This window comes from Aphelocoma coerulescens, chromosome 1 (assembly GCF_041296385.1).
Source record: "Aphelocoma coerulescens isolate FSJ_1873_10779 chromosome 1, UR_Acoe_1.0, whole genome shotgun sequence".
Lineage (NCBI taxonomy): Eukaryota > Metazoa > Chordata > Aves > Passeriformes > Corvidae > Aphelocoma > Aphelocoma coerulescens.
The window spans coordinates 4,828,188-4,854,678 of NC_091013.1; the positions used below are offsets into that span (position 1 = coordinate 4,828,188).

The following is a 26,491-nucleotide window of genomic DNA, read 5'->3' on the forward strand; positions in this document are numbered from 1 at the left end:
CCATCCCTGCCCGGAGCGTGGGGACAATGCTGGCAGCCCCTCTCATGATGTCCCGGCGAGCGACCTTCGGTGCCCCGGTCCCCGGGACAAGCATCTGCCGCGTGTTTCGGCAGAGCCACAGCCAGGGCCACCAGCGGGTTGGGGACACGCTGCCCACCTTCCCCAGTGCCGAGGGGTGCCCCAACCCCGCCGCTCCCCCTATCCCCGGCGGGGTGGGCCGGGGCGGGGGCGGCCCCAGCTGCATCCCTGCCCGCCCGCCTCCCGCAGCCAGTCGGGGCGGAGAGGCGGCACTCGAGGGCTCCTCCGCCAGCAGCCGGGCGGGCAGCGGTGCACATGGCATGTCTGATGGCGGCTTTCTCCCTGGGCAGCGCTTTGGTAAGGAGCGCCCTGCCTTCCCTCCGCGGGGCCGCGGCGAGCGCCGGGCGGGGGGCGAGGTGCGGGGCTGGGGGATGGAGATGGAGCGAGGGCTCCGCGGGGAGCTCCCGAGACGCTTCCCGAGGGAAAAGCAGGGTCGGAGGGTGCGTCCGGGGCTACGTCCCGCCGCGGGGTGCAGGATGGAGGATGAGGGATGCGAGATGCGGGGCGCAGGATGCGGGATGAGGGATGCGAGTGTGCGAGCGGCCGGCGGCGCACGGCGGGACTTGACCGCTAGTTACCTCTGTCTGTAGCTAAGGCGGGGGGATTATCGCCGAGCATGCTCCCTGCGCCGCTGCGCCCCGCCGGCTTCCCAGCGGATTTGCGGAGGGACCGTAACCTTTGCATAACACCCGGGGCCGGCGGGGGACGGAGCGGGCAGAGCCCGCAGGACCCTCCTGCTGCTGCGGCCGCGCGGGCGCTGCCGTCCCCGCCGGGCTCCGGGAGCGGCCCGGCTCCTCAGCGGCTCCATCAAACTACATGGGAAATACCCCAAACTGTCCGAAAGCAGCCGAGAGGTGAGCGCGGTGCTGCGGGGCGGCCGCTCGCCGTGCCCGGCGCGCAGGGCTCGGTGCGGGCACAGCTCGGCGTGCGGGGCTGGGCATCACTGCGGGGTGGCAGCGGGGAAGAGAGGGGGCCGCGGGTGTTGGGGCCTGCGGAGGGGGTTCAGGTGTGTCTGTGCCTTACGCACGGCTTGGGTAAGTCAGTGGCTGTCGTAGCCACGGGGTTGCCCGGCTTTTTTCCAAGCGAAGGTGATCCCAAGACCGGGAGGCGTTTGGACCGGGCCAGGTGCTCCGGGGGGATCCTCACCCATAGCAGGTGGTCCCTGGAGGAGGCAGGTGTGTGAACAGGCAGTTCGGTGCACAGAGTGACTGAAATTGCTTAATGTCCCGATAACAAAAGTCTTTGGCTTCATGCTTTCAGATAATTGAGTGGTCAGAGGCAAGGATCTTGTCCAAAGGGTGTTTCTTTTTGAATGGATCTAAACTGGAGAAGCTCTGACTGTCACCTGAATAATCAAGGTGACCTGCTCATTGAGAGTTAGAGTTTGGATATTCCCTCCGATGTGTGAAGGTGCTCAGTGGGTCCCCAGAACAAAACAGATTATGAGTGCCATAGAAAGCCTTGAAAACATTCAGGGAAGAATATTGTTAACTCGCCTTCTCTTAGGTTTTAGGGAAGTTCCCCTGCCTTAATTGTTGAGTTCTAAGATGTTTCACATTAATCTTGTTATGTTCAAATTACATACCATGGCAGTCAACTATTTAAGAATTTGACAGTAAGTGTTACTGGATACCAGACCTCTAAGTAAGTTGAGAGCACGATTAAAATCTCTTCCTTGAGAAAATGTGGTGAGCAGAGCTGATTTTCTTCCCAGAACTTGGCACTTGTGCACGAAGAATGTGAAGACACCAGCTATGGAGTGGTTATGCAGGAGTACTTTTTTTTCATCAGTGATTATGTAGGACTGTGGTTTTCTTTAATGTTTTTGTCAGCATTCATGACAAATGACTGATCTAAACTGTGCTGCTGTTATAGCAAAGACGGGAAGACCAGGAACCATGAGAGAGAGGATGGAAGTGGCACAGGGAAGAGGGGGCAATGTCACTTCTTATCTGAGTTGGACAAATGGAGGGAAACAGTGGCAGGACCCCCAGCTCTGTTTGCATTCATGCATTGAGAAGTAGTGCAGCACATCTGCTTTCCAGGAGATAACTTTGTGGATCCTTGGGCAGATGTGTTAGCGTGGAAAGCCTGGCACATAAGCCATCTACAGAAGTCTTTTCCAATACGAATCTGCATTAAAAATACTAAATTTCCTGATAGACAACTGTGCAGATGTTCAGCTCTGCTTATGACATCCACCAAACAGATGACAGCCAACAGCCTCTGAACTGTTCAAAATTCTGTTTAGCTGAAGAAAATTCATTACTGTTTTTCTTTTGAGCTTACACACATCCTGTTCATATTGGTGCAAGGCACCTGTGCTGGTAAAAGGAATGGAAAAAAATCCAGATTTTGTATGCATAATTAAAAAAAAGAAGAGAAAGGCTGTTGTCATGGTCAGGGGAGGAGGGGAAGGAGATGTAGTCCAAAAAGTGCCAAGTGGAATTGCACTGAATGCTACGATAGGCAAATATAGCAAGAGGTATGGCTGTGAGCACAAAACTTTGACCTTACAGTGTCAGTGGTGCAAGAACTGGAGCAGGGTTTGTATGTTTATGTAGCTGATAAGATTGCCATTAGTTACCACTATTGAGCATGGAAAGAACTCAAGAATTTTGGGTGCAAAGCATTGTGCTTTCCTAAAAGACCTCCAGAAAAACCTTTTTTTTTACTTTTACTGTTGTCCCAGGTTGCGAAGTCTCCAGAACTGTCAGTGCAGGAGAAAGGGAGGCAGGAAACAGTATATTTCAAAATTCTCAGAAATATCATTTCACCTTTACAGAAGCATAGGCGGATCCAGAGGAATGAGAGCTTTTGGACATTTTGAGTGGCTGTCTTTTGAAATGTCTGCACATGTAATTGTTCAGCTAGCTCCCTTCCCCCTTCAGCTCTGTCCCAAGCTCTGGAATCAGAGTAACTAGAACCAAATTCCTTAAGTGCATGAGAAACCAAATACAATGGGGACTGAACTTACAAATGTATTAATCTGGTGCAAGATCTGAAAGGAAAACTAGTGCTAAAGGGACTGTATGTGCTGCAAGAGCTCTTTAACCTCTTCAGTCAAGGCTTAGGCAGAATGAACAGAAGATTGCTTCATTTTACTCTTCTTCCACCTTTCAGCACATTACGGTGCCAGATTCTTGCATTGTTTACAGAATAATTCCTCTGATGCAGAAGGTTTTGCAACGTGTTCCTAAACAAAAGTCTGTGAACTTGTCTGCACTTCCCCTGCAGGGTGGCAGCAGTTCTGGTTGCACCATGGCCGAGCCAAAGTCCGTGTGTGTTTCGGTGGACGAGGTGGTCTCCAATGGCACAGACACCCAGGACATTCGACTCATGAATGGACACTTAAAAAAAGTGGACAATGCTCTGACAGAAGCTCACAGGTTCTCCTACCTGCCCCGTAGGCCAGCTGTGAACATCGAGTTTAAAGAACTGTCCTACTCTATCCAGGAAGGGCCGTGGTGGAGAAAGAAAGGTGAGGAAAACAAGGTTTCATCCACGAGAAGCTGTACCTGCAGTAGTTCATACAACTGCTTATTTCTGCCTCCCAATTCTTAAGTATTTGATGTAAATATAGTATTGCTGTGCTGCCAAATATCTGTCCTGTGATCCTGCCTGTCTACAATTTATTGTTGAGGGTGGGTAGAGCATGCAGGAGTTTAAAGATGGGGGTGGGGGAAATGAGGAGGCTTTGTTTTTTACTCCTGCAGTTGGTTGTTTTGTGAAATGGTTGTTTTTTCAGTACCCTTTCAGAACAGCGAGTATCTCAGAATTTCAGAAGGCATTAGACACCAGGATAAAAATTCTTTTCTTTAAAGGCTGTGTTTGGAAAGAAGTGCTGTGAGCTACAGGTCTCTCTGCAGCTTGGATGGGTCTCTCTAAGCTTATAGTTTCTTTGATGAAATTACTGGCTCTTGCTGGGACTGAATCCTGTGGTTTAGTCGAGGACCAGGATGCTCTTTGGGTAGCTCCTTTGCTGATACACACTGCAAAGAGTTCACAGCCTGCAACACAGGCCATGCCAAAAGGTATTGGGCACTTCTTAGGGAAGAGAAGTGTTGGGAGTAAGAACTCTCAACTCTCTTTTTTATATATTAGTGGCTGATTCCAGTTCTCAAAGGTGGCTCTGTCCCTTATCCTCTGCTTGGCATCCATTCCTTTAATACCTTCATTTGCTTTGTGTAACCATGTGTTTCCTAGAGAGTTTTTGGGGGTTTTTTGGGTGTGTGTGACTAGTCCTCTCTGAAAGGAAAACTAGGTCGTGCAGTAAATTCCTGCCAGCGAAAAGAAGTATGCCCAAGGGAAAATATTGAAATCTTCAGGATTCTGTGTACTAAATGATATAATTGCTCTTCCTTGAGGAATTCTCTCTCAGTAATGTAAATTTGTATGGTTGTGTGCTTTAGATCTTTTATGAGATAAGGCCCTGCCAGTGCAGTGCTCACCTGAGCCATACTTGATACCTGCACTGGCTCTGAAACTGTAAGTCCACTGGCTTAAAGGTTCCACTTGAAATTGTTTCACCAAGTAGTTGGCTGCTGTCTGTAAATTGTGTTATTATCACAACACCAAGGCTTCAATAGTCTAAAAATGTGTGGTATGAAAAGAACTGGAGCTGTTGCCATGAAAGTGCTACTGTATGTGGACAGGCTGTGCATACAATTGAAAGATCTGCAGATTTCATGCTTTAATGGGCTTTTCAACATCAAAACTGAATGTGGACACACTGGCCTTCTTTTAATTATTTGCTAGAATTGCATGGAGCCACATTGTCCATAGGAGAACAACTTGGTTTGGCAGCAACTTTGGTACATTCAAAATTATTCTTTATCTTATCAGAACAAACACAAAACATTGAAGGTTTTTTGTCCTCCAAGAAATGGAGCTATGCCAAAATGTCTCATTTAAGATTTAGAAGCTTGAGATTTCTAACTGGATCTCTTTCTCACTGGCCAGAAGTGATTGAGGGGTTCTATACCAAAAACCTCTGTTCACATTTACTGATGTGCCTGGGTGACTTGGCTTGAACAAAACAATGTCCTGGCAAAAATGTCCTGCAGCTGAAAATGACCTGTGGAGGGATTTAGCTCTGTGGTATGGCTATGACTGTGTCACTACATTTGGATTTGAAAGAGGAGATTGAACTTTCCTGGCTGCCTGTTTGCAGGGGTTCAGATCCTCCTCACCTGGTCCCACACCTTGTGTCATTCCTGGGACCACCAAGGACAGCCTTGGAGTGGCTGAGCTGCTGTCTGCCAGCAGCACTTGGCTCTCTTCTGCTTGCCAAGGACCTAAAACAGACCTGGGAGGTCTGCACTCAGTGCCAAGTGAGCGTGAGCCAAAGAGTGCTCTCACAGGCAGGAAGGTGAATCACACCGTGTGATTGAGGCCATGGCCAGCTGGAGGCAAGGCGTTATCCTTCTCCTCATCAGTAAAAGCACAACTGGAATATTAGATCGGTTTTGGGTGCCTCATACCAACAGAGATACTAGGAAGCTGGAAAGGATCTGACAAAGGGGTAAAAAAATTGTTCAGGGGACCTACAAAGAGCAGCTGAGGAGTCTGGGCTCGTTCAGTGTAGTGAGGGGGAAGCTGGGGGATGGTCTCACTGTGGCATACAGCTGCCTAGAGGGTAGTTACCCTCTAGTAGAGGAGCCAAACTCCTGCCAGTGGTGCCAGATGATACCTAACGAGAGCCCATGGCCACACATTGCAGTTTGGGTGGCTTATGGTGGACCCCAGGAAATAAATACCTGTTCCCCAGGTGCAGCTTTGGGATGTGTCACCCAGGGACAGTGGGGCTTTCTCCATGACAGGGGAGTGTGGGAGATTTGGCTGAGCAGCTGATCTGATCTGGAGTTGGGGATTGTCTTGCTTTGAGTAGAAGGCTGGGCCAGGTGACCTCTGAAGGTCTCTTGCTTCAGTGTTTCAGTGAGTTGCTGCTCAGATTACAGAAACCAAACTTTCCTCACAGCCACATTCTCTGCCCCAGAGACTGGCTCAATATATTGGTTTTAACAGAAAAGATTTTCCATTAGAGAAATGAAAAACCAAATTGCCTAAATAGTTTCCAATGAAGGCAGGAACCAAACAATTCAGATTCTTTGAATGTTTTAGTGGTTCTGCAAGTAGAATTTTATTTTGTGTGTAATTTGGGGTATCTCTGTTTAAACCTGATGGATTTGTAGCTGAGTGCATTACATATAAAACTATTCTGACTGCCTTATACTGGTTTCTGCTCCAGTGGGAAACTGGGACTTTGCAGTGCCCAAGAGAAGGGCAATATTGTGCCTCCAGACACTGGTGGTGGCTGCAGTTCAGCACTCCTTGTGGGTACCCTGTGCTAAAAGTCTCTTTCATTGCTGTAATATGAAATATTTGAACTCACTTTTTATGAGAAGAGTAGCAGAAAACATGCTGGGGAAAAAAAAGAAAGGCGATGTCTCTCAGTTCACATTGTTCTTGGGTGCTGGTTGTGGTAAGAAGCGATAAGGGGATGCTGTTTCAAAAATACGCCTTTTAAATTAATGGTGTTTCTATTCTGAAATGGAGCTTGAAAAAGAAAATCTACTATTTCTACATCATTCTCTACGACTGTAATGAATTAGTTAAAACCTTTCAAGACTGTTGGATCACAAAGGCAGAAAGTACAGTTTCCTTGCAATTTGTGCCAGCATGTTGGAGAGGAATTCAACTGAAGAGCAATTCCCTTCAGTTAAAATGGCATTGCAAAGTAATGTTAAGGTTAGGTTGTAAATTAGCAGAAGGAGGAATAATTAGTAGTGCTGCCATTGTGTTCTGTACTTAGCTTGATTGTTCAGACAATGCAACTCATGGTATGTCATGTCTTTTACTTTTCATTAAAAGCCCAAAGAAAGGTGAATTTGTATTGCTTGTCAACAACAAAGAAGCTAAATAAGACATAGTAGACTTCAAATTGGAATTTTTCATTGATTTTTGTCTCAGCCTTAAACTGCCTAATTAAACTGTTAAATATAATTTTCTCTTTAAATGTAAGGAGGGGCATTTTGATTCTAAGTTTTATATGATAAATGCTTCTCTCCTTATGAGGCTTTATCAAATTCGAAGCAGAGATTGGTGTGACTCTGGAGCTGATTAATTCCTGGTGTAATTTCCCCAGAGGTCAGTGGGATTAACGGGGAAGGAATATGGCAGGTCAGTCCTTGATCAGAGCAGCTGTATCTGACCCATTCCATTCTGTAGGAGTTGTTGCCAAAATGGGAATTTTGAAGAGGTTAAAGAGATAAAAGTTTCAGAAGGTCTGAGTCGACTTTGGCCTTTTCCCCATAAAGCTTTTAGGGAATTGGTCAACAGGTAGAAACAACTGTTCCTTCAGTTTTGAAGTAAAGAGATTTTTGAGTGACTTGTGAGGTTAAGGATCTTCCAGAACTGAAAATGTGTCTCAGCTTTTGAATCCAGTCTATGTCTGAGCATGTCCTGGGGGTTTTCTGTGGGTCAGCGAGGTTCAAGATCTCAGAAAGCCCCAGGACTCCTGGAGGAACTGTTGTGAGGTTAACATGGACTGGCAAAGCTGGAAAAAGGGAACTTCAGCACACATAGAAATAATAGGGCTGCTTAGTCCCAGGACAGTTCTCCTTTCTTTTAGGATGAAGGACCCAGCTAGCTTGGAGGGAAAGAGAAAGAGGAGAGTCCTGTGTTAGATCCACTGTGGGCCCTTAAATGTGAAAAAGCAAGATCTCCAGAGCTTTAGAACAAAACGTGGCCGAAGTATCACTGCTTTGTCACAAAGCCATTTATCTGAGGTTAGAGAAAGAGATGAAAGTGGGTCTTACCTTGGCTTCTGAGCTGTGTGTTTAAACTGCAGTTTGAAATGTAAATCACAGAAACACAGAGATTGGTTTTACCAGTTCATAGAAAGATTATAGATGTGTAGGTTTTCGTACTAGGACTGCCTGAAAACTGTTTGCAAGAGGATTTGTTAGAAAAGTCAGTGCCTCAGGATTCTGCCATTTCTGTTAAAAGCACCATGAAATAATCTGAATTGTGGTTTGGGGATGAATTATGTATAGTCTCCTATACAAAGGGGGCATGAAAAGTGCTTTGGAGCTTTCTGTCTAGGTCAAAGTCATTCAGCTTTACTTTAAAAAGATATATATACATTCTATATATCCATGAAAAGACATTAGCTCTATTCTTTCTAGGTGGCTTTGCTATAATATAGGATGGAAATAGAAATATTCTGCCTATTTGATTGAGTGCATCCAGCAAGAAAGTAGTGATAAATTTGCTTTCAAAACACCACAACAACTCAGGGATTGCTTTTGCCTTTTTTTTTTCCTTCCTTTCCTCTCACACTTCTCAGTATTCATGGTTAATTAGGCAGCGTTTTAAGTTGGAAATTTCTCCGTTGTTATTTTTAGGGCTGTAATGAGTCATTTGTGCCGCGTTCGAGTGTGAGTTCTGGTAGGATTTGGTCTCCAGTAACCTCTGAGGGAACGGGCTCCGGCCGGGCAGAATGCAGCCGGGGATTTTCGTGGAGTGGCTTAGGAGCAGTACAGAAACTCATGCTCAGCAGAAAACGCGGTATTTCTTGCTATTTTGGGTTTGTTCTGATGGCTCAGACCCCGTGGAAACAAACCGGAGAGGTGCTGTCTTTGCTGTCAAGGTTGTTGCTCCGCAGCTTTGAGCGGCAGCAGCGGGAGGAGAGGACCGGGCTCATTCCGGGTGGCTCCGAGGTGTCCGATGGGGGACATGGAGTCTTTGGCAGGCTCTTTGGTATTCATGAAAGGCGAAAAGTGGCCGTCAGAGCCCGAGATAGTGTCATCAGAACAGCGCGATCCCTGCCTTCCAGCTCCCAGGGCTGTGCATTACGTTAATACCGTTCTCTGCGTAAGATGGAAACTTCAGCCGCTGTCAAACCATCAGCAGAGATTTAAACAGGCTGGGCTTTGCTCATTTGCTTCGGTGCTGTCTTAGGAATTAGTTCTGGTACACACACTCGCACAGACCCGTTTCTTTTTATTTACTTGGGCACCCTTTCTTTCTTTCTTTTTTTTTTTTTTTGCAGCATCCTTTCTACGACTTCATTTCAAAGATCCCCCCCCCCCCCTTCTCCCATCCCTTCCGGAGACATCCAAATGAAAGAGAGGAGGGGAGGATTTGGCCCGAATGCTGTGCTAATCCGTGCTGGGGGGGTGGGAAGAGGCCGGTGCCGCGGGCAGGTGCAGTGCGGTGGAGGTGCCGCATGCCCGGCGCGGTTACTCCCGGGCGATGCACTGCAGTAACCCGGCGGGATGCGCTCCTGCCTGGTTGGCTGCTCCAGGCTCTGTTGCTAAGATGGGAAGGAGGGAGGGAAAGATGCAGAGCAGGAACGAGCGAAACCCACTTTCCGAGAGAGGTTTTAGTTTGTTGGTTTTTTCTTTTTTTTTTCAGTTTTTTCTTTTTTTTTTTTTCCCCCCCCCGCCTCTCTCTGACAGATGGGTTGTATTGTTCTCGACCATTTTTTGCCTGCTTTGTCTGAGAGCGTGTTTTCATCTCGGAGAGGAGGATGTGTGCAAATTAAGATCCATATGTTAGGAAGAATAAACAAGTTAGGCCGGTTGCAACCAACTGCGATGCTGGTAAAAGGTTCTTTTCAGGCAAATACTGTGTAGATTCGTTGGCAGCAGCTTAAAATGTTGGCAAAATCAATAAAAATGAGACATGATTTTTTAGCAGAGGGCTTCTAAGCACATGTTTTAACCTTGCTAAAGTCCGTGCAGTTTTTCTTTCAACACTCTGGCTGTATCAAGATGGTAAAAATGTACTGAGTAGTCACTGTTTCTGGAATAGCTCACAGTGTTTCATTAAGTGATAAATAACTTCCCAGTGTCCTTTTGCATGTGTTCCATAAAACAGGGTACAAGGCTTGGTCAGCCCCTTTGTCTGATCCTTCTACTGTTTCCCAGCTGAGTATGACCTTAGTTCAGCATTACTTGTTTTTCTTCAAGCAGATCCCATTGTTACTGTGGGTTTGGTTTTGTTGGGGTTTGATTTTTTTGTTTGTTTGTTTGTTTGTGGGTTTTTTTTGACCTGGAGCTTTTTTAGAAATGAGCCTTGAGTTTGACTCAGTGAGTTTTGGTCGCTGAGTCTTTCTGTGAGCAGAACATCATCTTCTTCTTTCTCTTTGCTGTATTGTTTATTAAACCTAAACATTATGATGTCCTCGCTATTTTTCATGCTAGCTAATGTTTTGATACAGTAAATTTTATTAACTGCTGCTATGAAAACTTGTGACTGAGGAAGGAAGTTTTAGAGAGATACCGATTAAAACATTTTTGAATTTATGTGCCAAGAAGTGGTCACAGTGAGTTGTTGGGAGTCTGAGCTCTGGTCTTTGCTGTTCCATCTCTCAGAAAACATGTTGGGGTCTGGCTGCAGCTCACCCTGACACCCTCCACTAGAACTTTGTGTATGCTGAGTGGGATTTGATGAAATGATTTATCCTCTGCACATACATAGTCATGTCCTGCTTGAGGTGTTGAGGAGGTAGAGACAACGTGCACCATCATCTGGGTGTACTTCTGTCACATTTCAAAGTAGCTTTGGTTTCAGTAGTCTGAAGATCTGTCTGAAGGCTGAGGGAAGATGAAGCAAGAGGCATTTCGCAGTTGGAGGCTTCAGACATCACATGGTTGGTCAGGGTTTTCCCCAACCTCACTAAAAGGAAAGAGAAGTCACAAGAGCAGCCAAAAGTAGAAGCTAACTCGAGTAAAAGTGCTGTTAAAGTTCTTTTTTTTTGTTGTGCACTTACATGCCACTTTGGAGAGTGCCTTCTGGAATTCCATGGGGTCTGAGCTTACCAGCTCACTAGGGCAGATTTTTGTTATCAGGGGTTTTAGTATCTCAGAGTTCGGCTTTGTATTCTCTAAAAAATTATTTGCTTCACTCTTCCCTCTAGCATTGTTCTTGTAGGTAAACTGGGGAGACAGAACATGATACTACTGAGAATGTGGCAGGCCCTGCCTCAGTTGCTTTATAATTCACATCTGCACTGCTTTATGATTTACATCTGCACCCTTTAAACTAATGGATGCTTTTGTCTTCTTCTAGAAAACAGTGTTCGGTCTTATTATTAAAATTAACATGTCAAGACTTACAAGAAACAACATGCAAGGAGAACCCCAGCAAGATTTACATGGTAGCTTAGCACGTGGGAATGAACTGATTTGAATTTAAAATTACAGCGATGCAAACTGAAAGGTGGGTGTTCATTCTCAAAGTGAATGTCCTTGAGGCAAAACCTAAATGCAGCAGCCATGCTTTACCCCCAGAACCTCTGTGATTTGCAGAAGGATATGTATCTTACATAAGACTGAGTTTCTGTCAGAAGTAAATTGGGAGTTTGGGTCATTGTGCCCAGAGTCCCTTCCTTTGCAGCAGGCAGCTGAGAGAACTGGCCACCTACCTTCTTGTGGGATTATTTTATTTTGGAACTTCAATAAAAGACCCTGCTGAAACATGACATCCATGTCAGATGACCAAAATGCCCCTCTTTTTTTTTAGGTATTCCTTCCAAAAGACATCACGTACAATTAATGTTGCCAAATCTTTTATCAGAAACTTCTGGACAAGATCTTCTTTCTCTTACCAAAAGCCTTGGGAAAGTAAGAAGCTGAGGTGTGGGTGGTTCAGATTGCCTGACCACTGTGCCAGCTTTGAACCCAGCAGCCACCGATTTTTGGTTAACACATCCACAAGCTCTTACTTACCATGTGGAAAATTTAGTTTTCTTCTGTGAAAGAAATTTATAGTCACAACTTCAGTCCCTAGGACTGGCAGAGTGTTCCTTCTCAAGCCCAGGACCAAGCTTTAACAGCAATCTTCTTCCTGATATCAAAGCCTGTGTTATTCAGGAAATAGAAAGACTGAGGGTCCCCAAATTGTCCAAATGCAGTCACTTTTTCACCAACTTTGTGAGAAGAACACATAATAAGATATGTATGGGAGAATTACTGCCCTCTTCAACCAGTTCTTGAAGTTGTTTGTCCCCAAGTGTGATGGAAAAGGGTAACAGCACAGACAGAGAAGGCCAAACAGTTTTGGTTGTTTTCAGTAACTTTGAACCTCAGTAGCTTCCTACAAATAACTAAGGAGGCCTGCTGAAATATCCCCATTAATGATTATTTTGAAAGTGTCTCCCTTGTGAATTCTGTGCTTTAGTGCAGACGTTTTGAGTTCAATTTGGCCTTTGGACACTTTGTCTCTTAGGAAAGAAGACTTTGGAGTGAATATTTGATCAGGATGTGAGTGGTGGCGTAAAATACAGCAGGACTGGTCCTGTGTTGGTGTCTCTGGAACAAAGCAATTCTGTCTAGGAAGTGGTGTGGCTGGGGATGTGTGCTGCAGTCATGCCTGGCTCGAGTCATGCCGTGGGAACCCGTGTGACTGTGTTTCCTTATTGGACCTTCTTGTCTCTGCTGGGCTTCTATTCCCATTTACAGCTCATTTAGACTTCGCTGATTTGTGAGGGAAACAGGTGCATTCTGAGGACTTAATTTTCTTCAGAAGGTACAGGGATAAAGCCATCCAGATTCTCACCAGGCAGAACTATGTGGAATTACATAATAGCCAAAGAGATAACTGCTTGTTTGTTCAGGTTTTTTTGTTATGTATCTGTTCCAGATAAAAATAAATGGCAGAGACCTTGGCTTTACAAGCTAATTTCACATCCACCTCTCATCTAGTATGTACAGCCTGCATCTTTTGTGTAAGAATCATATTTCTTCCAGTTTTGCATGTTTAGGGTAATGGCAAATGTTTGTAATTGCAGTGCTTCTGCTGCAAAAGAGAGAAGATAGAATATACAATGGTCAGGTTCCTGGGTGAACGAGAATGGAGCCATGCTCTGTCTCTTGCTGAGATTTAGAGGGAAGGCTTTTATGCCAGACAGAGCAAAGAAGTTTCAAATGAAGTGGTGCACCCGGTTAATATGAAATTTAAAGGAAAAAAACCCCGCAAACTGAAGCTTTTAATACTCTTGTTAAGTGATGGAGTTAAATTCTGCCCTGTTGCATCTGTTCTGTGCTTTTGAAGCAGTCAAGTGGATGGGGCTGCACCAGCAGAGCATGGCCACTGTAATTTTTTTTAGTCATGATGCAGTTATTACCTCAAGTGCTTTGAATATTAAGCACTCTAATAACACCAGCATGGCAGGGCTAGAATGGGTAAATGAGTACCCAGTTAAAAGAAAGGGAATTGAAGCTAAATATTTGCAATTAGAGGAAGAGCATTTTCTTTTTCTGGGTCAAAAAGCCACAAACTGCAGCCAGCTTATTGCATATGAATATCAAGGCCTGACTGCCTAAAATGCTGTTTGAGTCTCATAAAGCTGAAGCCTGTGAGTGGCTGTCTGGGACTGAGTTCCTCTTCCTTCTCCACTTGGAGAGGTGAAGGTCTTATGCTGTCACCAGAGAAACGTGAGTCAGAAAGGCAAGGACAGTGCAGAGGGGCACATCTGTGCACAGCTGGCAGTGAAAAGTTACTCCCCTGGGTTTTCATTTTGACCCTGAGTCTTGAAGAATTACTTGAAGAAGAATTTGCCCCAGAGGAACAAATTGACAGTACATAGATACAAAGATGACTGATGGGAGACCTTTTGGAAAACGAGTTGGGTCAGTCTGTTTTGTAACCAGAACTGCTGTGTCCTTCACAAGGAATGTGCAAGGGTGTCCAATGATAATGATTGTAAAAATCACACTGTTAGTAGTGGCTGGAGCTGGTGGGGCTTTGAGACATAAGGGGATTCCTCCTGCCCTGGTGTGTGGCAGCCTTGGTTCTGTTACTCCAAGCCCAGTTAGTGGTGAGGCAGGGCACCCAGCCAGCTCTATGGACCAGCAGGAGGACAGAGGGCTTTTCCAGCACCCTCCTGAACACAGATGGGCAAACCTGAGCAGCCCTGGTGTCTCACTGACATTCCTCCTGGCTGGCTGATTGTGGATTCCACACACAAGCACACACAAAAGGTCTCTTCCCCAGTGGGTTTTGGACACTGTCCATCCAATCAGGTCCTCAGACTCTGGTCTCCTTCAGTTGTTGTTGGCACCTGGACCTACAACCCCTCAGATTTGCAGCCTCTTGCTCCAGCAGCTGAAAAACTTCTGCTACTCACGCTGAGACCATGGTGGCATCTCCTGCACGTGAACTCACAGTGGTGAGGGCATTCCCACATGAGAAAGCTGGGAACAGTGTTTATCAGGAGTGCCATTTGGGCCACAGTGATTAGGATCCCTGTCAGACAGGTGTAGCTGCCTCCTTACGTGCTTCTGACCCCTTTAATCCCCATTTCCATCTACTTTCTCAGGCCTGTTCCTCCTGATCCCTTCCTTTCCCTGCCTTTTGCAATTCTCCTGAATGTCCTGTGATGGGTAGTTCTCACTCTATAATTCCCATAGCCACCCCTTTGGCTGGTTTTACAACATCCCAAACTTCTGGTCCCCCTGCATGACATGGTCAAGTACAGCATTCCAGGGAGAGAATTTCCCTGTGGACACATCTTGGTGGGCTTTCCTCCAGGAGCAGTAGTCCTGTCCCTTTCATCTTAACATCTTCAGACTGGCCAATTCAGGGAGGGGGCTGTGTCCTCTGAGCCTCAGCTCAGTCTCTGTGCTCACTCTGACTGGCCTTTTATCACATAACTGAGCATAGACCATTTTTAGACCTTCTTGGCTGGTTTGATTTCTCTAAGCTGTGTATTTAAAAATAAATGAAATAATATGGCTGGCCAGTCGTTTGTTTAAGCCCATGGAAAGTTTCCCTGTGGTGTAAATCATCACTGAAGTGGAACTCTCATTAGGCACATTTTTACCCTCTCCTGTGAAAGTTTCAGGAAAGTTGTGACTGCAGATAGGGAATGGAGCTGCTGCACTTGTGATTATAATAAATCAGGTTCTGCTGTCTTAAAGGCTGAGTTATGACAATATGTGTGAGCTGCTATATCACAAACAGCCAGAGGAGCTTGACAGACATCCCTGAAGGAGGTTGACTATTTGATTTCTTGCCTGGGAGAATGATGATGTAAACCTGAAGGAGAAATACATAACCTGAAGTACTCACAAGTCCGTGAACCCTGGGGTTACTGTAAGACTTGGTGTTCATGGAGCATGATTGTGTCTTGTGCAGTGGTGTGACATCTGGGGACACCAAAAGAAAGATGAAACTTCAGAATATGCATGATAATACTTAACAGATTTACTCTTTAGTCTCCAAGCAGAGGTATGGGCATCAGTCTCCTGGATCCCATATATTCTATTCACATTATAAAATCAACCAAACACATAAACATAAAGCAGGCTTTCCCATATAGGGCATGGCTGTGACATTTCAGCACTCATCTTTTGATTCTTATTGACAGGCAGTAAAAATAAACTCCCCAGGCAAACTGAATTGGGACAAAAGGTGGCACATATTTTACAGTAAACAAAAATAACTTCAAAGTCAACCTACAATTCTTCTCAGATGTTCATACTGTTCTGCTCTAAAAGTACAGGCCCAAATGAACCTTGGAATCACTGCAATGACAAAATTGGACAGAGTTTAGCCAAGAACAGGTATCAGCATTCTGCCAGGGCTGCTGTCTTAGGATAGAACATTCTGGTCCAAATTAACAGAAATGAATAAAGTTTGATGAAGGAAGGGTATGGCCTAATACCCAGAAGAAACTTTTCCACTTATTTGTATGTTTCACTGCTAAAACTGCATTCTAAAAAATACAGAAGCCAATGTAATGAATTTTAAATGTCAGTGTTGAATGTCACCAATATTCAAGGCCTGTTTATATGGTGGTGGAATGTGTCAGCAGACACCATGCAATATAGGTGTGTCTGAAAGCATGAGAGGATCTCCTTTCAGAGTGCTAAGAGAAATGTGTTACAAGTATATTGTATGTGCATTGTCTTTTTATGTATAAATATGTTCAATATATATCCATTTAATATATCTATATAGATACCTGTAAATATGAGTGAGTATATATATACACACACACAGGTTATATATATATATATATATAACCTATATATATATATATATATAGGTTATATGTAGATATTTATAGGTTATCTCTGTTTCCTTATTTAGATGTATGTATGCACATACACTCAGGTATATTTATTTATGTACAAAAACTGCCTGTGTATCACTGCAACAAACACTTTGAAGATAACATTTTTATCGAGGTGTATATTCCTCCTCCTCCTTTGTAGTGACAAGATGATGTAATTATGGGAAAGCAGCGGCAGCCTGATTTTTTTTTAAAATGAAAAGCAGGAGAGTATCAGTTGCTTAGAAGTGGTTCAGGTCTGTTGCTATTGGATTAACTGCATAACAGGCTAAAATAGCAGGAAAAATGAGTGTAAAATGGAAGCTGTTTTATCTGAGTGCCAGTGGTGTAAAGAACAGCAGGAAGAAAAGGCAGAGTTTTGCAGATGCTTTTCAATAGGGACTTATTACTTTGCATAAGTTGAGTAATTTTCTGCTCCCAGTCATTTCTCTTGTAATCAGATTGTTTGTGCTTTGTTCTTGCTTCCTTTGGAAGTTGTAAGAATTGGTTGGAGCTCTCATGTGTAGCAGTGGTGGGTCCAATTCAGACCTGTTTGGGCAATTTTGCTGTTTACAGCTGCCAACGTCATTGTCTGAATTTCCTCATTAGCTGAGCATTTTTGCAGCTTGCTTTCCTGCTGGGTGTAAAGGAGAGTATGTTTACGTGCCAGATAAATGTCTGCTACTTCTGTTTGTTTGAACAGTGGTTTGCTGGTGAAAACTGGGGGGAGTTGTGTATCTTGGAGTGCAGAAGGAAAATACGGAGGTTTTAAGTACAATAATGTGCTTCGATTTGCAAGAGCCACTGAGAGAGGGGTGCAGAGAACAGGGATATGGTAGAGGTGTTCTTCTGACTGATTTTTCTGGGGACTAGAAACGTTCCTTAACTGCACCAGGAAGGCAAATAAGAGCACTGCAGGTCCACAGCTGGAGGGCACTTCCCAGGAAGAGCTCTCTGCACATGGTGGCTGTCCACGTTCCCTTGTGGCTGCATTTGCCTTCCCTGAGCACCTCCGATGTGGGAAAGGGAGTGGGCTAGGGAGGCTATTGCCTGCTTGTGGTCAGCCTGGAGAGGATCCACGCTGCGTACCCCTTACACATCTCCGAGCTGTGAGCAGGAATGCTCTGTGCTCTCTTCATCACAGGGGTGAGGCAAGTGAGATAAAGGTGACAAGAGCTGTACGGAGTTGTCTTTTCTGCTGGCCACCCTGGCACTCCCACACCTCAGGATTTGTGTGAATTGCCCAGCGTCTTTTAAAAGATGGTCCCACCCATCTCCCCTCCTCCAGCTCCCCCATCCCTGGTGGCAGCCATTCTGTGCGGGTGCTGACACTAAAACCACAGAGGAAGAAGTGGCTCCAAATGCTTCCAGGGTGTTTACAACTGTACACAAGGAAAGGAGATTGGGGATATAGTCAAGATTAACCCCTCCTTTTGTATTGCAGTATTATTATCTAATGAGATCAGAAGCAAAGCCCAGCAGCTTAGTCAGTATTAGAGCGTAGGCACCCATTTCAGGAGGAAGCCTTTGAGAAGAGCAATCTTGAGCCGTCCACCTACACCATTTTCTTTGCGGCTTTGCAAGATGGAAAAAGTGACAGATGTAAACCTCCCCAAAGGCAGTTGCATGTTCTCCTTATGCTCATTGCCTCCAGACACTCCTGCACCCCCGGCTCATGGGCGATCTCTGTGGGTGACCCCTGCCTTTGCTGTCCCTGGACTGCTGGGACAGAAACAGCAGCTCTGTTGGATTCATGAGGAGACTGGTTTTGAGTCATCCATCAGCTATTTCCACCACACCAGGTCCCATTCTTGGGGTTTAAGTACTTTGGGAGTCAAGCCCTGTTCTCTGCCCTTGCTTCTTCCTCAGTTCTAAAAGTACTTTTTGGTTTAAGTTCAGCAAACACCCCTCCACAAGAGCATGCCTTGTGCAGTTTGCCCAGGCATTATTCTGACATAACAGACAGTGGGATTTCTGTGGGCAAAGCCCAATTTTAATTTTTATTATGTTTTGAATAAACCACTCTGTGTGAAACTAATCCTGGTGTGACCTTGGCTTTACTGACATATGAGGGGTCTTAAGAGCAGTGCTGTAGGAACTGTAGCAAACCCTTCAGTTGTATAAGGACAATTTATCAACAGCAAATAAATGGAGAGTGTGGGAGACAGGAATTGAGTGGGTAAGATGCTGTCCCTGCTCCAAGATCTTGAGCTTAATATTTGATGTCAGTAGACTAAGAATATGGGACCAGGGCATGTGGAGGCTGCTGTGCTAACAGTAATGCCAGCTGTAAATACACAAGAACTGTTACAAATATTACAAGTACAGAAGTAGAAACTCATCCATTGGGGGCAGATAGCAGAGCTTAAAAGCAGCGTGTTGGGTTTCACTCAGGTCTTCGTTGGAAGTGGAGCAGTGACTCAGTTTTAACACATACACACAGGAATTTAAAAACATGGCAATATTTTGAAAATGTTGTGATCTGGTAACAGAGCAATGTTCTGTACTTGTGCCATTACCCAGATTGCTGCAGCCCCTGTCAGAATAAGGTAATCTCACCTGTTGGCACAAGGACAAAAAAGACACAGGTGGTGCATTCATCACTTGCACACAATGATCAAAAGCATTTAGCCAGCACTGAAATGAAAACCAACAATATTAGAGGTGCTTATTTTTCCATTTGCACACAGGCTACGGCTGCTATTACTGTGCCTTGTTCTGTCACATACACTTAGAAAAAATCGCTTCAAAACTTTGAACTTGTGCATTGCCCATATGGCACTGAACACGCTACCCTGAGAACTGTCTGTAGCCTGGCAGACCACAATTGTTTTATCACTGTGTGTAATTCATGTCACAGCGAGATTTAAAAATATTTTAAGGTATTACTTATTTTTATGGTATTTTTAAAAACATGGATTGCATGAGCTGTTGTACCCAATAGGCAGTTGACCAAATTTTTCCTCGGGTGTCTCACAGCAGTGAGAAACAGGGCTGGACACATTCCTAGAATCATAGAATGGTTTGGGTTGGAAGGGAACTGAGAGATCTTCTTGTTCCAATCCCCTGCCATGGGCAGGGACGCCTTCCACCAGACCAGGCTGCTCCAAACCCCATCCAACCTGGCCTTGGACATTTCCAGGGATCCAGGGGCAGCCACAGCTTCTCTGGGAAACCTGTGCCAGGGCTTCCCCATCCTCTCAGGGAAGAATTTCTTTCTGGTATCTAATATAAATCTACTCAATTTGAAGCCATTCCTCCTTGTCCTGTCACTCCATCCCTTATCCCTCTCCATCTTTCTTGTCAGCTCCCTTCAGGTGCTGGAAGGCCACAGTTAGGTGGCTAAAAGCTTCTCCTTTCCAGGCTGAATAATCCCAATTCTCCAGTCCTTTCCTCATAGCAGAGGTGCTACTCCTTTGAATCCATGTAGGTTCCTACTGTGTAAGAGCATGTGTACAAGTTAGTCAGCAACCTAGGCTCCCTTTATTGGCAGAAGGTTTCACTGATGGTCAGTGGACTGTAAGTTACTATGAATTTCATCCAAAAGATGCCAGAAAAGTGAATCTCCACATTCCCACGGGGAAATAGCTGTGGTGGGGTGGCCCTGGCCAGTGGCTGAGCATCCACACAGCCACTCCCTCAGTGTTTCCTCCACGCCCCCAGAACAGGAGAGAGAAGAGCAAAAGCTGAAAACTCGTGGATGAAGATCAGGGCAGTTTAATTAGTGAAGCCAAGCTGCCTGTGCCCCCTCCCAGCTTCTGGCACACCCAGGGCTACTCTAAAAAAAGCAAACCTTGACTTTGTGCAAGCCCTGCCCAGCATGTTATCAACAGTGCCCCAGAGCTGCTCCAAGGGGGATGCTCTGCAGGAAAATCCTCTCTGTCCCTGCCAGGCCCAGTAGAACAGCTCACATTTAATGTTTACATTATAGATGTTGGCAGCTGGTTAAAATAAACCCCGTATTGAGATTCTGAGTTCCCGATACATCGGTGTTCCGACATGGAAGGTTTCTGTCTTCCACTCTTTTGAGTCCTGCAGTATTGCCTTGTGTCTAGGCTGTCATGAATCCCTGCTTTTGCTCCCTGAGTCTGTGGCAGCTTCTGAACCAACACAAGCCTGTGCCACTGTATTGATTTTAGTGGTGCTGCGTTGTTTGGCAGGAGCTGGGTGTGGAGAGTGCCTGTGAATTTTAGGATCAAAGCATGGTTTGAGGTGACATGGGTATTCTTCTAACTGTGTCCCTTCATTATTTCAGTTAAAGTGACAGTATTTATGGAGAAAACAGTGTAAACGCCCTGGACTCTTTATCTCCTCTTTATTTCCTGTGTATACTGGTGTGTTAATAGGTAGCAGAGATAAATGACTTACAGAAGTAATAAAGTATAGGTAGAGCAGTGATATAAAGTCCTATAATAAGGGAATAAAGAAACCTCACATGACAAGTCAAGTTGAATTTTCAGATAATGTATCCAAACAACTTGTTTTTGAAATGTTCTTTGTCAGTTTAGTTGGTGGACAAGAAGAAATGGAAACATGTTGTCTTGACTTTGGGAGAAAAGATGTGTTGTGGAATATGGTTTACAGAGACATCTAATTAGAAAGTTATGAGAAGACCAACATTTTTTATGTGTGTCTCTCTTACTAATGATATACATGAGTCTTCAGGCCATTAAAATAGCTCATTTCTTTTGATGGACTTCCAGTTTGTGGAGGAAGCAGCTGCTTTTACTACCAAATTTCTCCTGTCTAATTAGACCAGTTGAACCAGCCAGCTTAAATCAGTCCATAGCTTACCCTTTGCCTTTTCATTGAAGAGCTGAATAACCTAATTGTAAAGAAGGACAGAAAATGTCAAAAGAAGTTACAGTTGCTACTGGGAAATGAACCAGTTCAGAGTGAAAAATACAAGGGGAAAGGCTGTTAACACAGAGGGCCTCCTGAAGAGCCTGTAACAAAAATCCCTCTGGAAATTCTCAGTATCCTCTCTTTGTTGAAAAATGACAGTGCATCAGAGTAAAAACATGTTGTTTCTTCACTTTATTTTCTTCTGACTACATTTTAATGCAGGAGAGTTGTTAGGTCGAGGACTTTATAGTTAGGAAGAGGAAAAACCCAGCCAAGTGGATGACCAGGGCTCTTGAAACTCTGAGAGACCCAAGCTGGAGTTCTTGATCTGACTCAAGGACTTAAGACTTGGATCATCCTCACCTCAGGAGTTCCACTGGCCTCTGGAGTGACTTGCTGCTGGTTTGCCAAGAACATACCCAAGCAAAAAAATCCACCTCCAAAACTCAAAGTTGAATTTTCTCTCAGAATAAAGTGGAAAACCTGTAGTGGAAGTCATGCTTTTGTGATACGAGTTACTGCTTCCCACCTTGCTTCAAAAATAATTCTGTAGATAATTCCAAAAATACAGGATTTCCAAAATGCAGAATGACTCTGATGCCTTATTTTAGTATGTCCTGAAAATGTGAATCAATGTTCATCCTTTTTTTAAAAAACTTCAAATTATTTTCATGTGTACATTTGAATTTTTTTAGTCTGTGAAGTCAAAATTAATCAAATTGATGATATTTATACTGCAATTAAAATGCATATATCAAATGATTTTTTTTCTGTTTTGTTTGCGAAATATTGAAGAGTTTTGCTCTTGAAAACTTGATTTTTACGTGGGACATATTATTGAGGAAACGTTTAATTGCTTAGGATATGTGGTTAGCAGCAAGACTCCTGCTTTGCTCATGCTACTCTATAAGCTTCAACTAATCCATAACATAAAATGTAGGTCAGCTGGAGCTTTCAAAAACAGATGGAAATTTAGGAGTTTACAATAGTGCAATGGATATATGTCCCTGTGAAGCTGCCAACTTCTCCAAATGCAAAAAAAAAGCAGAAATCAGAGTGCTGAAAGGTGCTTGTTCTACCTCATTTCCATTCCAGAAGCAGCAATGCCCTGTGCAGTGGCTTTTGTTTGTAACATATTCAGCACTGACATGCTGCAGAAGATGATAATTATTTCAGTGGTGTTTAGAGGATTGTGTATTTAGTTTGCTGACAACTAAAAGTATTTTAATTTGGGCAACTTCATTAGTGTAAATATTCTAGAAGAGAGAGATAAAAACACAGTTGTTCTAAGTAAAATGAGAGAAGTGGAGGTAATGGAGGGTTTATTTCTGCACACACTTCAGATTTTCCTTTAATTTTGCATTCAGGACCATAGGTTGTATCTTTGACTCGATTAGTGCTGAAATAAATACGTTATCCCATGTTTCTATTTCGTTAAAGTCTTGACAGTTTGGAGGAGAAGTGATCAGAATCAGCGTGGCTATTTCTGAAAATAGAAGTCTCCCAGGACACGTGCTCCAGCTGTCCATATGGCAGGAGCAGGGATGTCCTGCTGCCCTCGGAGCTGCTTCAGCTCCAGCAGCTCTCCCAACACGACTCCTGTTCCCTCTGACAGCTTTTCCAGGTTTGAAGGCCCATCAGGAAGTTTCTATCCATGTCTCTGCTCCTGGGTGTCTATAGTAGGGTTAAAGACTCAGTGCATGAGCTTAAAATTTACTTTTTAAAACACCTCTGGTATTTGCCCCCGAGTGTGTTTCAAAGGGTCCTCCGGGCTCCAAGGGTTCTTCACCTTCTTGTGGGAGAGAATGGGGCAGGAGCAGTGGGAATGTGAGGGGATGGAGGTGTGTCTTGCAGTCTGCAGTGCAGAATTGCTTTGAGAGGGTGGGCAGAGGCAGGGCAGGGATGTGCAGGAGTTGTTCAGAGGGTCGGATGGGCGAGGTTGCCTGTTCCTCAGAGAAAGTTCCTGTTCATCACTAATGTGGCTGAGTTAGACCGATGTGAAGAAATGGAATTTGTTTGGAGTCAAATGTAACATTTGGAGTTTCCAAAGCTGATTAATGAGCTGTGATTTTTTTTCTTGACATCAGACACTCTGGCAGCTTTTAAATTGCACTGGCTACGACTGGAAACATTTTTCAAAATCCAAGAAATGTCTCTCCTCATGTCTGTAAGGGCTGGGGACAAAGTGTTGTCTTGTGAGCATGTGACCCATGGCAGAAGTCTGTTTTAGACAAAACTCTGTTTCTAGGAGTCTGAGAAAAGGTTTTTTTCCAATGCAGTTTACAGGAGACATGTCATCACATTCCAGTTTAACCTGGAGTTTGGGATGAAGATCACAGAAGGCTTTTCTTTGTGCACCAAGCTCTTTGGACCAGATATTGCCACGAGGCCAAATTTGGAGTAATGAGATGCTAAATAACTTCAGCTGCTTTTGCTGTAACTCTAGAAAGCCCCAGGGCTCCTCTCTAACCCTCACACAGCTGGGTAGGAGGAAAGAGCCAAAGTTTTACTTTTGCTTTTTTCCGTGCCCACCTTCTTGCTCTGGGTGCACGTGAGTGGGGAGGCCGGGAGGAGGGAGGGGGAGATTCACAGTGAAGGAGGACTCTGAACATCAGCACAGGAGAGCCAGAGCAGTGTTCTCTGAGGGAGGAAGGCTTTTTCTTTCACTCTGCTGCAGAATGACCCAGCTGGATCCATGCTTGGCAGGGAAGGCAGATGGGGCAGTTCAGTTCAGAACAGCTGCTGGGATATTTCAGGATATCTCCTACTTGAAGATTTTCTTTCTTTTTTTTTTTTCTTTTTCTTTTTCTCAAAAGGAAGGGGCTGTTGGGAAGGGTTCTGGTTTTGTTTGTTTGGAAGACTGTGAATAACACTATTTGTACCTTGATGTATGAAGGTACTGCAATTATGAGAAATTGCTTTCTGCCTGATTGTCACACGTAAACAGCTTTCATCTCACAGTGTATCAGGCTCGTGACTTCGGTTTGTCATTCGAGGGAATGTGTCAGCCTTTCATTTCGAATCGGGCTGGCTCTTCTTTTGTCAGGAAAGACCTTTCCTGTGGGCTTAAGTAACAGAAACAAAGGCAATTAAAAAAAAAAAAAGGCAGCAAAAGCAATTCTCAAACAAAGATGAGGCTATGGATATTACTTGGAAAGGACAATTCTACTAGATTCAGAAGAAAGATGAAGCTGTGCGTCATTCATATTTTTTTTCCTCCTTTCATATTTCCTAAGGGTTGAAGATAAATTAGGGTAGCTATTTTCTGTGCAGGCAAAGTACAAGCTATGCCCCAGATCTCCAAAATGCTTTAACATGTAAATACTGCTTCTGGAGGCATCAGGTCCTGCTGCAAGTAGAGATTTATTTGCATTCATGTTTGAAGGTTACTTTCGTTCATTGACCTATTTAATTGTCGTTCTCTATCCCCGGCTGCAGGCATATGGCTCCATGTGCCTGTGGAAGGAAGAGGAGCAGCTTTAACTCTCTCAGGCAGAAACATTCAACAGAAAAAACAACAAGAACTGAATCTTAACATGGATGGAACATGATAATAATAAAAATAATAACAATAATAAAAATAATAACAAGAATGACAATAACAAGAATGATACCCCTGGACCCACATGTAATGGTAATCACGCTGTAAACCCCAGTGGAAGGCTGTAACTGTGCTGCAGGATGAAATAAAGGGAGACACAAAGGAAACACAGGTTATTTAGATGCTTCTGCTCTGGTCATAACCATAAAAACCACAGAATTAAATGGGGCTGGCACAAACCCAGCATGGCTGGGAGGTGTGACCAGTAGTAGCAAGAGCAAGGAGGTTTGCCACAGTATTGGTGACACTCTGTTCCTCTCTTCTGTTGGAGGAACATGTCTCAAGAAAATCTGTGAATTCTGTGTCCACCTGCAGACACTTCAGTTTTCTGTCCCTTGGAGGTGTGGGTTCTCCAAACAAGGGGAGCGGGGTTGTGTAGTCTATTAAACCTTCAAACTCAAAATCAGGGGGTTGCAGAGCTTGCAAGCCTAACAGGGTGTCGCATCTAATTAGTTATTCTGAGGAAGAGCAGCATTCAGATACTAAAATAATGTGATGAGCAGCCAGGATAATAGAGAAAGAGCACGGTGCACGTAACTCTTATTGCAGAGTTTCAAAGGAGTGGAATCTCTACTTAGTCAGGGCTTTTTTTGTTTGACTGCACAATGTGAACTGTCACATCCAGTGTCTTGCATAAGTTTAATATCTAGTCCAGGGATCTGAGGGAACAATGAAATTAAAGGACTTTTCAGATTCTTTATAACCTACAGCTTGGTTTAAGAGTCTCCCTGTGCTAGAACTCAGTTTCTTGCCATCTTCTCATCCTTCTCTTTTATTATACAACATGACCTACAGTTGCTGGGGATTTTGTGTCATGAATCTTGGCTTGGGGATTTACAGTTGCCCTTTAGGCTCCAATTTGCTGTGTCTTTTTCTGACTTGCCACAGAAGGAAGTTACTGCTCAGCACAAAGGAAATATACTGGTGTCAAACGTTAGGCATTCACACAAACAAAATTCAAAATCTGCTTTTAAGTTTGTCCTCAAACGTTTAGTTTTGATTAACATCTCATCTTCCAAAGCACATTTGGATTTTTCAGGCTCTGAGATGGGTTAAGTTTGAACCCAGTGCTGCCAGTACTGTGCTGTGTACTGGAGCCAGTGGATAGCTTGAAGAAAAAATGTGTGAACTGTCCCCAGTTATCAGAGTGCAAAGTAAGTGCCAGGCATTAAAGGCAGAGTTAAAACACAGTATCTGATACCTTTGAACAGCCTGAACATGGCCAGGCTGCTCTTCTTGATGAGTTCCCAGGGAGCATCTGAAGGTGTGGAGTTCCAACACAGCCTGAAGATTGGGAGTGTGCAGTTGCTGTGCTCAGTTGCTGCAATTGTGCAAGCAAATGAGGGACCATGATCAAACTGACATTTAAACCCACAGAAAAGATCCTAAAGTCAGCCATCATTCCTTTGGCAGTGGATGGGATTTCTCACAGCATCGAGAGGCTGGGTGTCTCACCTAAGCTAATTGTCCTCAACTCCCACTGTAGTTAAGAGAGAGGCTCTTCCAGAGGGTTATTTATCCCTTCCCAGAACAGGAATTCAGAATAAATGGAATTAATCACCAGTTTGGTGTGCCAGTTCCTATCCAGTGATAATTTATAGGCCCTAGAAATGAATTTAGGTTAAGCATCAAACATTTAGATGTGTCAAATTAGGTAGATTGAACACTCCAAGCCTTGCTGTGAGCACGGGCTAAGCCCTGCATCTGAGTTACGACTAATCCACCCCATGACCACTAAGTGGGAAATCAGCTGTGGATCAAGAGCAAAATGTTTAAGAAGGCCTGCCTGTGGGCTATATTAAGAAATGCCATTTAGTCCACTACAAAGAAAGAGCTTTGCTGCCCACAGGAGGTTTTCTTTTTGTTTTTTTTTTCATAAATCTTGAAACATTATTTTAGGT

At 44.3% G+C, this 26,491-nt stretch overlaps 1 protein-coding gene across 2 annotated transcripts in view; it reads left to right on the plus strand.

Moving 5' to 3' along the window:
* The first annotated feature begins 309 nt into the window (after positions 1-309).
* Positions 310-26,491, plus strand: part of ABCG1 (ATP binding cassette subfamily G member 1) — a 52,697-nt gene continuing 26,515 nt past the window's right edge. Inside the window, exons 1-2 of one of the 2 annotated variants that reach the window (XM_069018369.1) lie at positions 310-375; positions 3,316-3,559. In XM_069018369.1, coding sequence (XP_068874470.1) covers positions 334-375; positions 3,316-3,559 — 286 coding nt within the window. In that variant the 5' untranslated portion in view covers positions 310-333. Of the gene's footprint in view, positions 376-767; positions 933-3,315; positions 3,560-26,491 lie in introns of those variants that run through there. The other variant, XM_069018457.1, reaches the window with a different exon arrangement.